Raw genomic sequence first — 12,291 nt, 5'->3', positions numbered from 1 at the left:
CTGATGGCAACAATATTCATGTATTTTTAAACTAATTTTAATTCATTTATTCTTTGATTTTTCAAAGTTTCAAGAGTGTGTACATGTGATAAATACATGCACTGCATGTGTTGTAAAATCAGAGAAATCAATTATGATCTTAACTTTTGAGTGAATATCATCACAAATCCTTGTAATGCATCTTTCATGGCAAAGATCTGTTTTTTCGGTGATACATCTGGCTGTCAAAAGATGACAGGATGAGATTTTTTGTTACAAAGCACTTCTCACAAATGCAGAGGACAACTTAACATCAAGAAAAGAGGTTCCACCATCACTTCTAATCCCAACTTTTAGTAAATATTCTCACGTGATAACTTGATCTTAATGTTTGTTCATGTTGCCTGTAAAGTGATGCTAATTTTTTATATTTTTATCTCCTTCAACCAATCAGGGCCTTTATTCCTGGTGACTGAGTACTGCCGCTATGGAGACCTTGTGGACTACCTGCACAGGAACAAGCACACCTTCCTGCAGTATTATGCTGAGAAGAACCAAGACGACGGCTGCCTCATCTCCAGAGGAAGCACTCCGCTCAGTCAGAGGAAAGGGTGAGAGTGGGGGGGGGGTGTACAAAACACTCCATCCAGAGCTGCACAAAGGCTTATTCAGTATAAATGTGTGTGGGGTTCTTTTCCATATCTGTAATGTCACATAGAGAGAGACAGCCACAGACGTCGTTTTGTCATTCACACAAAGTTTCATAAGACGAAGAACCATGAATAAATATGGAATTAGGTCAGCTAAGCACATTTTCATGCTCCATGTGTCCCTGCAGCTATGTGTCATTTGGAAGCGAGAGCGATGGAGGTTACATGGACATGAGCAAAGATGAGCCCTCGCTCTATGTCCCCATGCAGGAGCAGATAGATACCATCAAGTACGCTGACATCCAGCCCTCTCCGTACGAGTCCCCTTACCAGCAGGACATCTATCAAGAACAAGGTCTGATATGAGACTTATGTGTGTCGTTATCAATGGAGGTGTCCATTGAGTATTGAGAATAATTCATTTTCTAGAGTTGTAAATGAAGAATTTGGCACACTGAACACAGGAAACAAAGAAGAAGGAGATGCACATGATGTATTTATCTGTGAAAAGTACTATCTGTAATCAGTGAACTTAAAAAAAGTACCGCACATGAACAGATCAGTTGTCTTTGCTTCATAAAGAAATTAATACAGTTTGCTTTTTGATCAGAGTGTAGAAAATGTACAGAAAAATGCTATAGCACATAAAGGCCATGCCATTACGATGCATGCAGTCACACAACTTTTATGGGAGTTCCCCAATGAAAAAGATGACAAAGTCTCCATTCATGAGAGTCCCCTCACCTCCTCTTGAGGTCACTTTTATCATCTTACCTTGTCATTGTTATCCAGGAGGTGGCAGGCTGGATCTGGTCATTAGCGACTCTCCCATCCTCACCTACGATGACATGCTGGGTTTCAGCTACCAAGTAGCGAAGGGGATGGAGTTCCTCGCCTCAAAAAACGTAAGATATTGTTCTTTGATATGTAATTGGCAGTAATGATTTGATATTTCTTTTACTTTACAGAAATTCCACATATTTTGGGAGTATGCTAGCTCATTTCCAGGGATTATTTTTGGATTTTTTTTTTTTTGCAAAAAAATATCCTTATGTCAAAGTGAAGATACATTTTTACAAAGTAATGTCAATTGAGCAAAAATATCTAAGATAAGTAACTGAATAAATATTCACTCCCTTTAAAATAATTGACCTAATTCAACAGAGGTCCAGCCAGTTGGTGCTAGTACTCTCACAATAAGTGAAACGGGGATCACCTGAGTGCAGTGAATGTGTTTAAAGTGATTGTAGTACAAAGACACCTGTGTCTGGAAGGTCCCATCAGTATTCCTGGCTACCATGACACCATGTAGACAAAAAATCACTCCAAGCAAAGAAGAATGAAGTGAAATAGCAGTGTCCGGACATGCAAGCCCAGTTGAGACCTATCCACACAGATTCAGTGCTGTGACCACAGCCGAAGGTGCATCTATAAATACTGACTTTGAGGGGTTAAATATTAATGCACTTATTTTACATAAAATATTCTTATTTAATTGCCATTAATATGTAGAAATCTGTTTTCACTTTGACATTAAGGAGTTTTTAGTCATGTTTTTTGGGGAAAAAAAAAAATATTGACTATGACTGATTTATCAAATATATAAAAGGCTAAAACATCCAAACAGATGAATCCTTTCTTGCACTGTAATAACTCCCTTTTTACCTTTAGTTTTTAACTGTAACTTGTAAATCAAATACAGGGCAATGATTTCATGTAATTCACTTCCACCACAGTGTGTTCATCGGGACCTTGCTGCCAGGAATGTGTTGATCTGTGAGGGTAAACTGGTGAAGATCTGTGATTTTGGCCTGGCCAGAGACATCATGCATGACTCAAACTACATCTCTAAAGGCAGTGTAAGTATAAAAATTACTATATATCACTGATATGTATAAAAAAGTCCAAAAGCGCTTGCAAGTTATCAGTTTTTGAAGATACAGCTCTTGTTATTTTCTGTTTATATGCACTTACAGAAAGTTACTTGAATTCATTTAAATAGATGAAACAACCACTGGATTTTTTAAAGCTAATTAAAATAATTATGCCCATCAGCAATCGTAGTGAATAATACAGAACTAGGTTATTTTTCACTGTCAAACCTTTCAACATGTCATTTTCTCACATGGAATTTTTTTTCTTTTATTCAGACCTTTTTGCCCCTGAAGTGGATGGCCCCAGAAAGTATTTTCCACAATTTGTACACAACCCTCAGTGATGTGTGGTCATATGGCATTCTTCTTTGGGAGATTTTTACACTTGGTGAGCAGAAAAGCACAAATATATTCACACTACAAGAGGCTGAGGTTATCGTTAGAAATAAAGGAAAATCAGAAAGTAGAAAAATACCAAAACAACAAAATACATTTGCAAATACAATGAAGTTAACATATTCAAGACAGATAAAATAGTTTTTAAAGCACATTTTTAAGTGTGTACTTGCTGCTATTATAAACATTAATGTGTCCATGTAATGCTGAGACAAATTTCCAATTCCTTGTCAAATTGCAAGAACATACTAGTTTGTTTGGAAACTCATATGAGGTCTGAAGCATATTCGTCACAGTCAAGCTTTGAAATCAGTATTTCCGTGCTCAGGGTATTGTAAGTGTATATTTAAAAAAAGGCCTCTTCCCACGATTTTTTTTAAACTTCCATGAAAACAAAAGGGACACTTTATTGCACATGCTGCGTAAGCCTAAGCGGTGGAAAACAAACTCACAATCCAGCCTCTGTAATCGGTGACCAAAGCTTCTCTGTGCTCTACTGCCTCAATCTGACATTCACTGGACCTTCAGATCCGTTTTCCCCTTCATCTGGGTCAGAAAATTAGTCCAAATTCCAAAATATAACTCAATAATCAGCCAGTGCTGGCCTCTAGTAAAATTAAAATGTATATTATTTTAACATCTCACTGGTTTAACTATTCATGTTCATGGCTTCAGGTTTATGATACATCCTGATCCCAGTTAGATTTAGTGTTATATCTGTTTGTGCATGGCTTCTGATTTCTTCATGAGCTTACTGAATGTCTGAAATTCTTTCTGTAGGAGGAACCCCCTACCCTGACTTACCTATGAATGAGTTGTTCTACAACGCTTTGAAGAGAGGCTATCGGATGGCTAAACCCAACCACGCCTCTGAGGAAGTGTAAGTTAGTCTCGCCATTAATTCAGATCAAGCATGTAAAATAAGAAATATATTCATTGAATGTGTTTTATGTTTTAGATATGAGATCATGAAGAAATGCTGGGATGAGAAGTTCGAGAAGAGACCGGAGTTCTCTTTTCTGGTGCACACTATGGGGAGCATGCTGACTGACACCTATAAAAAGGTACTTTATTTCCAACACAATATCACATGTGACTTATATTCAAGTGTTTTGTTGTCCTTGAGTTAAACTCTCTATCAGTTATTTTATTGATCAGTTCCGATTAATTTCCTCACTGTCAGACTCTATGGCCCCTAGTGGCTTGTAGATGCCAGTGACCAAGAACAGTTGTATGTTACTTTGCATCTTTATCGACACAATGCTTTAGCACATACACGAATATCACACATTACATTTTAGTACGTGCGCTGAATAAATGTGCCAGTTGCAGTGGAGAACTATTCTCTTATGATATGGAATCAAACTATCCCAGCACACAGCCTGTAAACATTGAACAGCAGCTCTGACACAGGGAGGAGGAGGCACGAGTTTTGGTCAGTGAGCGTGTAGGTCTGCCCAACTTTGCTCATAAAGTCAGTAGGAACAAGCAGAAATAAGAGGTTTCATTTATGCCATTTACTGTAACAAAATCACTCTGTTAGGTTAAGGTACTTTAAGTTGTGCAAATAATTCATCCGATCCTGCTCAAAAATATCTGCAATTGGCTGGTGGCAGGTGCCAAATCCCCTAGTTCTACTATGTCCATATGAGGTGCCAAAAATTGACACAAACCAAATCAAATAATCAGACAAATCCATCTTGCAAAGCTCTAATCTTCAACATTTGTGCCAAACCAAAATGGTTCAGACCAATCCCCGTCATTTGAGGAGAACGAGGCAGCTGCTACAGGCAGGGTTCAGTTATACTGTGAGTCAATAGCAATGGCTGCCACCAGTCAAGCAATAAGCTTGGATGTAGCTATAGTGTACTAACAGTTTAATCAGAACAGAACCACATATCTTTTATCAAATAAAGAGAAAAAGGACAATTCATGTTCAGTGATTTTCACTCTTCTGCCGACCTGAATCGGCATGAATTTGCTATCGTTACTGGTGTTTAAGCCAGTAATACAATGGCTGCCGCCAGGGTAGTAATCAACTTGGATGCAGCTGTTGAAAAGTGGCAGACCATATTTCTTTATTAAAACAAGAGCAAAGAGCCACATTGAGATCCATTCTTGGTAGAGAGGATGTTTTTCATGCCACCCAATAGGCTTTGTCGTGAATTTTAGCCACTAACCAGCTCTGCCATTCAAATACTATGGCAGCACTAGCCTGTACAGCTCAGGTCAGCACTGGAGCTGTGCATATCCTCTACCTCATTTTTTCTTGTTGCTGTGATTGGCCCGTCATGAATGTGATAGACATTATGTTTTTCCAACCACCTTCAGAGAATTTTTTTGAAAAGTCTAGCCTTTATTGCTTTGTACAACACTTTTATGGGAGGTTTCCCAGATAAATGTGAAAAATATCCATGCAGTGGAAATCTGAAACAGTCTGTCTGGCATGTCAGGTAATGTTACTCAAGTCAAACAATACAATTTTACCGTCGAGTTTGAATATAAAGTACATCAGCACCATGCTGTCTTCTGTTTTGAGGCTAAAATGCTATGTTTTAACTGTATTTGTGCTGAAAAATTGAATCCCTTTGGGAGCAGAAAAGGAATTTTTTTAGAATTAGACACAGGGACTCTGGACAGAGCTTTCCTTTAGAGCTTGATGTAAAAGCATTAATCCATTTTTAATATCCTCTAAGGAGTTTTTAGTTGGTTATAAAGTTGGTCTTAAATTAATACTGGTATCTCTTTATTACTTTAAAAAGCCAACAAGCTTTTCAGCCACAAGATGAAGAATTTCTAGATTATTTTTGATGCATGAAATTACTGCATTTGGAGAAGGTTTCAGGCAAATATTAAGTTTTTTCCAGTAAAGACTCCTAATGAGTGATATTTTAGGATAAAACAATGCAGAGTTGTGCCTTTTTTCAGATTTATTTGGGGGACAGCATAGTGGATAGAGTGGGAAATCAGAAAGAGGGAGTTGGGAAGAACATGTGGGAAAGGAGCAATTTGAATCCAGGTTGTCCACTTTGAAAACCAACTTCTGTATTTGAGGCACAACCTGACATATATATATATATCTTATTTAACTCCATTCAGTCAGGAAAGACTTAAAAATAGTTTATTTTACACATTTTTATGGGAAAAAAATTTGCAAAGTTTTTGCCGGTTAGACTCCATCTTGATGTTTTAATGAACTTGAAGGGGGAATGAGGCAAACGGCAGGAATAGGATACCCCCAATGGAGTTTAGATACTGGTGGTGGTGTTGATTAGGGATGCAGGATCAGATGAGGAGTAGACTTCTGAGAAGCTGGACCAGGAACCAAATGAGGTTGTGGCAGAATCTGCTTAGCTGATAACCAGAGCAGGAAGAGAGGAAGCATGGAAGAAGGGAGAGATATATGTGACCAATGAATGGGTAGAAATGGTCTTTCTGCTTGAACTTTCCTGAGCTACATTTTTAGAATATTTTCTCATGATTTCAAATTATATAATGTACCAATGCTCATAAAATGAATGCATTAAATGATTTAAATGTAAACCAAAACATGGTCAGTTGGTGAGATTTACACTCTAATCAAAGAAATGTTTAAAAAAATCCTTAAATTTAAGTCTGGACCTGAGTATTCTTAAATGTGCATGGCTGTGTGTAGGGGTCCCTGATTCCTGGCACCTTTATTCTAGGGGTCACAGGCTGAAAAGTTAGAGAACCCCTGTACTAGACCCATCAAATTTTCATGATGATGCCAAAGAAAGCCTCACCATCACATATGTGCTCTATGCAGCCTAACACTTACACACTTCATTCATTCTGAGGTACTTGAATTATTAAACTCTTGTCTCATGTCAACAGAGATACAACCAAGTTAATGACAACTTCCTGAAGAGTGACCATCCAGCAGTCGCCCGCACCAAACCCAGACTCACCTCACCCTTTCCCATCGCCAACCCAGCATTCGGCTCCCCAGCTCCTGTCTCCTTTCCTCCTGACTCGTACCGCCAGAGCCCTGGACAATTCAGACCTGAGACAGACACACAGGAAGTCATACCTTCATACAACGAGTACATCATCCCCATCCCAGACCCCAAACCAGAGGACGTTTTCACTGACGTGCCTTCAGAGAGCCCTGTCAGGTACTGCAGAAAAAGAGGCTCTCCATGTGTGCCAAATACTAAGGATGAGGATGTGTTTGCTTTACTAGAGCAGTGTTTTTTTCCACCACACACCCACTCATCCAGATGTGGAGCTGAGACAATAGCTGCATTATGGAGGTGGACATGGAGACATGTTTTTATAGCATATAAAACTATGCAGCCAAGACAAGTTTACTTTACTGGCAGAATTACATTTTGGCCAGAAACATCCTGATAAATCCACACAGCTGATCAGCACTGTTTTTTTTTAATATCTTCTTGTTTCATGTTAAAATGTCTGGTGTTCAATTTTGGAAAAGGTCAGTTTTCTCATTAGGTTTATGCAGGGGGGCTTCATCTGCTTTTGGGTCATAGACTTTACTGAAAACAGTGTGGTTTGTGTTCATAACTGAGAGAGAGCAGAGCACCCTTTGTTGTCAAATCCACAGACAGAAAGGCTCCAACAGATACAACAGGCTGCACCCTCAAACATTATATGATCAGCTACATGAACCACTCAGTGACGAGATACATGAGCTGTCATTTCTCTCGTCGTCGTCAAAAAAGCTTCGAAGGAGCTCGAACAGTGAACTTTAAAGTGGAGTGACCAAAGACGGATCAGCAATTCATTTTAAGAGAAAGAAATATTAAGAATTGTTTAGCTGAGCCATCCAACATTATTTTATTTCATTTTTCTGATCCTTTTTTTTTTTTTTGTAATAATAAACCATGTGAGTTTAGGTTTTATAATTCTGATAACAAATCCATTGTACTTAGAAAAGGATTTTGAACTTTAAATATCTCTGAAACAAATGATTGGCTTAATTTTTGGAATAAAAATGTCTTGTGGTTTCAGGGGAAAAATAAAGATAAAGCTGTCATGGTCAGCGCAATAAGTCTGGGCATGGGGTGACTCATCAACTCTCTTTCTAATTGATTTCTGCTTTGTGACCTCGTACGTTTCTCTCTTCCTACCTTTAGCTCTATGGCCCTGGAGGAAGAGACGGACTCCACATCACAGGACACAGCTGAGACTCTTCCGGAGGAGGACCGGCTAGAAGAGACCAGCGAGAGAGATGCTTTGCTGGGCTCCTCAGGGACGCCCGAGGTAGAAGACAGCTTCCTGTAGTCACACATAAGAATACTGAGAAAACAGAACCTCTGTCTGAGGTTCTTTCTTAAACATGCCAGAAAAAGGGAACGTGACTAAATGAGAATGTAGCAAAAATTAAACTGAGAAGGCGATCTTTGTTTGTCCTCTAAGCACTAAGTGAGAAGTTTCGCCTTTCTAGTTTATGTACCTTTGAAAACCACAAAATGGTTTGAATTAATGAGCCCGATGTTGTTCATTGATCAGAAGCCTAACACAGCTTAAATACAGTATGGTACTCTCCTCACATATGCACTGCAGAATCAGGTCACAGAAAGAAATGATGCATAAGTGTAGCGTGGGATTCACGTGGCCTTATGACATTTGGCCATATAGTATGTCCCATTTTGACCTTTTATGCCCATAACCAGAGTAGATTTTCATTCTGTTTTTTTTTTTTGTTTTTTGTTTTTTTTTTGTAGAAAAGTGGGTGTTTCTTGTTGATAATGATTGTTTTATTAATTTTATCAAACAAACTCTGTTCCAGCCCAGACATAAAGCTGTTACCATACTCATGGTAATCTGCAACATTAGGGTACTTCATGTTTAACATTTTGTCTTGCCTTAAGAATGACCGACATTTGTTTTTAATCTTTGTTATGTTTTTGTGATTTTCTTATATTCACAGAGCAAATGAACCCTGTCATTTCTATGACGTTTGGACATTGTGTAAAATGTAAACAAAAACAGGATGTGATGATTTCCAAAATGATACAGCCCCATATTTAAATGGAAATAGCACAACAGAAACAGCAAATGTTGAGTCTGAGTACAGTCATTGTTTAGGAAAATTGCATACCCAGTTTGTGTCTGATACAAACAGGAAACGTCCTACATGAAGCAAAAGTGATAAATAATTCCCTTAGTTCCTACCCCTCAATTTTGCGTAACCCCTTGCCCTTGAAACAAAGGTCCTAAGGGCAGTGATGAAGTCTTCTTCTACGAAATGAGACAACTCTTTGAACTCCTGATTGGTTATGAAAAGTCTTTGACAGCATTTATGTTAACACACAGGACCCCGCTACTAGCATTTTTTTTTTCAAAATGCTCACTTAAAAATTAAAAGGATCCTCATGCATTGAAGCAATATTAAATTAGATTGTTTTTGTAATTTTAACAAATCTTGCTGATGATTCACAAGGCATTCTGGGAGATTTTCCATAACATTTGGTTTAGAGCATCTCACTTTGTAAGGCCATGCAATTCCGGCACTTCACCCTACCTCTCTGTTCCAACATGAATCTGTACACCTGACTCCTAGTCATGAATGCACAAAACACAGAGGAAGGGCTTCATGACAGTGGGATAGTGCAGGTATACCGAGTATACACTCTTCTCTTATTAGTTTCTATACAGCAGTGACCATCAGTGGCATATCAAGCCACCTAAAGCTCCCCATCCAGCTTCAAAAATGTGATTAAGTTCAGAAAATGCGAGGAGAAAAAAATATATTTTGGTTTTCAGGGTATGTTCAGTCTTTAGATCCCTACAGCAATCAAATTAACCGCAAAAGGATCAAGATAGCTATAGTTTATCAGGAATTAATTAATATTTGACCAATTTTTTACATAACCTGTCAGCTACTGTAAGTAAATATGAAACATGATAAATGTAAACTTATCCGTCCAGTCGTGATTAAATCAGCATTTTTCTATGTACTTTTACTTCAAACTCTTGTAGAGTTTGGTGTTTTTAACCAATCAGGATGCAGCATATCAGCGTCAAACCTAGTGATGGACAACATGGCAGTCCTAGAAATATGTAACTTAATAAATGTAATAGGGACTGATCTCTTTGTTCATGCTTCAGAAGTACTCACATTTGAAAGAAAATACAAATACACAATAGTTTGTTATTAGAACCAAAATATTTATTTGATTTTAGTTCAAAATTTTGGTCTGGCCCCTAAAGCACCTGTCAAGACAAAATCTGACCCCTGTATAGTTTGTACATGATGACCTCTGCTAAAGAGTATACACGTCTAAACCTCCTCTGTAGTGGTAAAGTTCATTTTTTGTTCTTAGGCTAAGGAAGGCATTACCTGCCTTACTCTGCCAAATTGGCCAGTAGTTTTTATTGCCTTTTTTTGGCTGGGTAAGAATATCAGTGTTAGCCAGTCAGGACCAAAGTAGAGCGGGTTATACTTTGTGGTTCCTTGCGATATTAAACAACAAAAACAAACTTTCCCTCAGCTTACTTTATCGTTCTTTCATAATGACTACCTGAAATCAAGCAGCAAATGTTGTGTTTCAAATTGCAAATAATTGCCTATAATAAGTGTATGCAAGAGCATTTATCCTTTCTGGCTTTGGTGCGAAACCTTGTTTATTTTATTTCTTTAGAGTTATTGGTCTCCCTTAACATCTGTCAGTGTGTTTTTGAACATTTTAAACCAATAAAAGTGTCACAACGTCCTGGCTATCACCACTCAATGTTAAATTATTTGAAAAATACAGCTTTTTTTCATTCCCTGAAAAGTGGGGATTTGGAGGTATGAGGTTTTGGCCTGACCCCCAGCAATTTGCTTAATGGTTCACTCAAATGTGGACCTAAATTAAGAGCATACCCACTTCTGCAAGCACTACACCACTGGTTAAGTGGTAGGGGCAAGGGATGAGTAGGACTGAGACCAGCTTTTTTGAAACGTGTCACTGGATCAGTAGTTAGGAGAGTACAGAGCACATAATAACTAAAAAAAAAAAAAAGGAAATTCGAACATTTTAGATTAGAGGTGGGAATCTTTAGGCACCTCACGATTTGATTGGATTACGAGTCATAGGGCTACAATTTGATTCTTAATCGATTATTGATGCATTTTGATGCACTCGTTTTTTACATTTCTGATCTCACTGTGTCCAACATAATAAAAACTTTTCATTTGTGTTTAGAATAAAGAGATTAATTAAATTTCCACCATCCTCTAATGGAAGATATGTGTAAACTGGAAACTCACAATTGCACTGAACCAAAGGTAGCAGCATCCTTTCCTTGTCAAATATCTGAAATTACAAACATAAAAATGTCCTTTTTCACAGTTGAACAACTGGTAATCTAAATCTTGCTCTTACATGCTGCATGTCAGAGTTCCACTTTTTTGTTTCTGCTTTTCCACAGTATTAAATATTTAAATTATTATTAATTATTGGGCCTTTATAAATCGATTCAGAATCTCCCACATACACATCACAATGCATCTAAAAATCAATTTTTTCTTCTGCCTCTATTTTAAATGTTGACATTGTGCAAACTCTGTTAGCATGGTGTTTCGATGTTTTTGCAAATCATCACATCGCGTTTTTGTTTACACAGCGTCTCAACTTGTATGAGTTTAGGTTTAGGTTTTAGGAGTTTAGGTTTGTAAGATACAGAAAAATACTACATGCACTGTTTTGCCATTATGAATACTTTAGTATAGGCTACGTCCACCACAGTATCTGAAGGTTTTTCATATAAAGTGTGTCTTCTGTGAATTTTGAAAACTTGTTTAATGTAGATTTCTATCATAGATCTGTGCCAGACTTGCACTTTATATAGGAATATATGTATGGATATCCATAATGAGGAAATAAAAATACTCTAATGAAGATGAAATAATTCAGCAGAGAATAGACTTTAATGTGCGATTGTTATGACACTCCAGTTTGTGTGACTACAGGTGAATCACTCAAGCAAAAATAATCAATACAGCGTATCACTGCCTTCTAGCACAAGATGGCACACCTGAGTGCCTTTGTATATAGACTGACAGATTCTTGTCTTGCAGCTGTTGTTTCTCAAAGGGCTTCTGTGCCCAAGAAGCCTATCACAGTCACGTGTTTAAAAATTATGCTTTTAGTCATCAGTTGCATTGTATAACATTCACTTACACAGTGTATCATACTTAATTTCAAACAGCACATTATTTTTTGTAGCACCAGATCACTGTATCACAAGCTATGGTACCAAAGCTCTTCTTCTTAACGTTTACAAATGTATTTTTTTATATGTGCCATTTGACATGTTGTGAATGTGACAATAAAGGTGTATTATCATCGATCTGCTAGAAGTGTGTCTTCTGTCATTCTGTCTTCTCCAAAGATGTGCAAAACTAAATCAGCAGAAGACAA

The 12,291-nt window shown here is 37.7% G+C and overlaps 1 protein-coding gene across 1 annotated transcript in view; it reads left to right on the top strand.

The window, feature by feature from the left end:
• pdgfrb (platelet-derived growth factor receptor, beta polypeptide) overlaps positions 1–12,220 on the top strand; it is a 44,605-nt gene extending 32,385 nt beyond the window's left edge. Inside the window, exons 15-23 of the mRNA XM_041797123.1 lie at positions 434–590; positions 818–984; positions 1,422–1,534; positions 2,366–2,488; positions 2,780–2,891; positions 3,680–3,779; positions 3,858–3,963; positions 6,755–7,035; positions 8,017–12,220. Coding sequence (XP_041653057.1) covers positions 434–590; positions 818–984; positions 1,422–1,534; positions 2,366–2,488; positions 2,780–2,891; positions 3,680–3,779; positions 3,858–3,963; positions 6,755–7,035; positions 8,017–8,164 — 1,307 coding nt within the window. The 3' untranslated portion in view covers positions 8,165–12,220. The remainder of the gene's footprint in view (positions 1–433; positions 591–817; positions 985–1,421; positions 1,535–2,365; positions 2,489–2,779; positions 2,892–3,679; positions 3,780–3,857; positions 3,964–6,754; positions 7,036–8,016) is intronic.
• The last annotated feature ends 71 nt before the right edge of the window (positions 12,221–12,291 follow it).

Source organism: Cheilinus undulatus, linkage group 10 (assembly GCF_018320785.1).
Source record: "Cheilinus undulatus linkage group 10, ASM1832078v1, whole genome shotgun sequence".
NCBI lineage: Eukaryota > Metazoa > Chordata > Actinopteri > Labriformes > Labridae > Cheilinus > Cheilinus undulatus.
The sequence above is the reverse complement of the archived record's forward strand: the minus strand, read 5'-3'. Positions and strand labels throughout refer to the sequence as shown.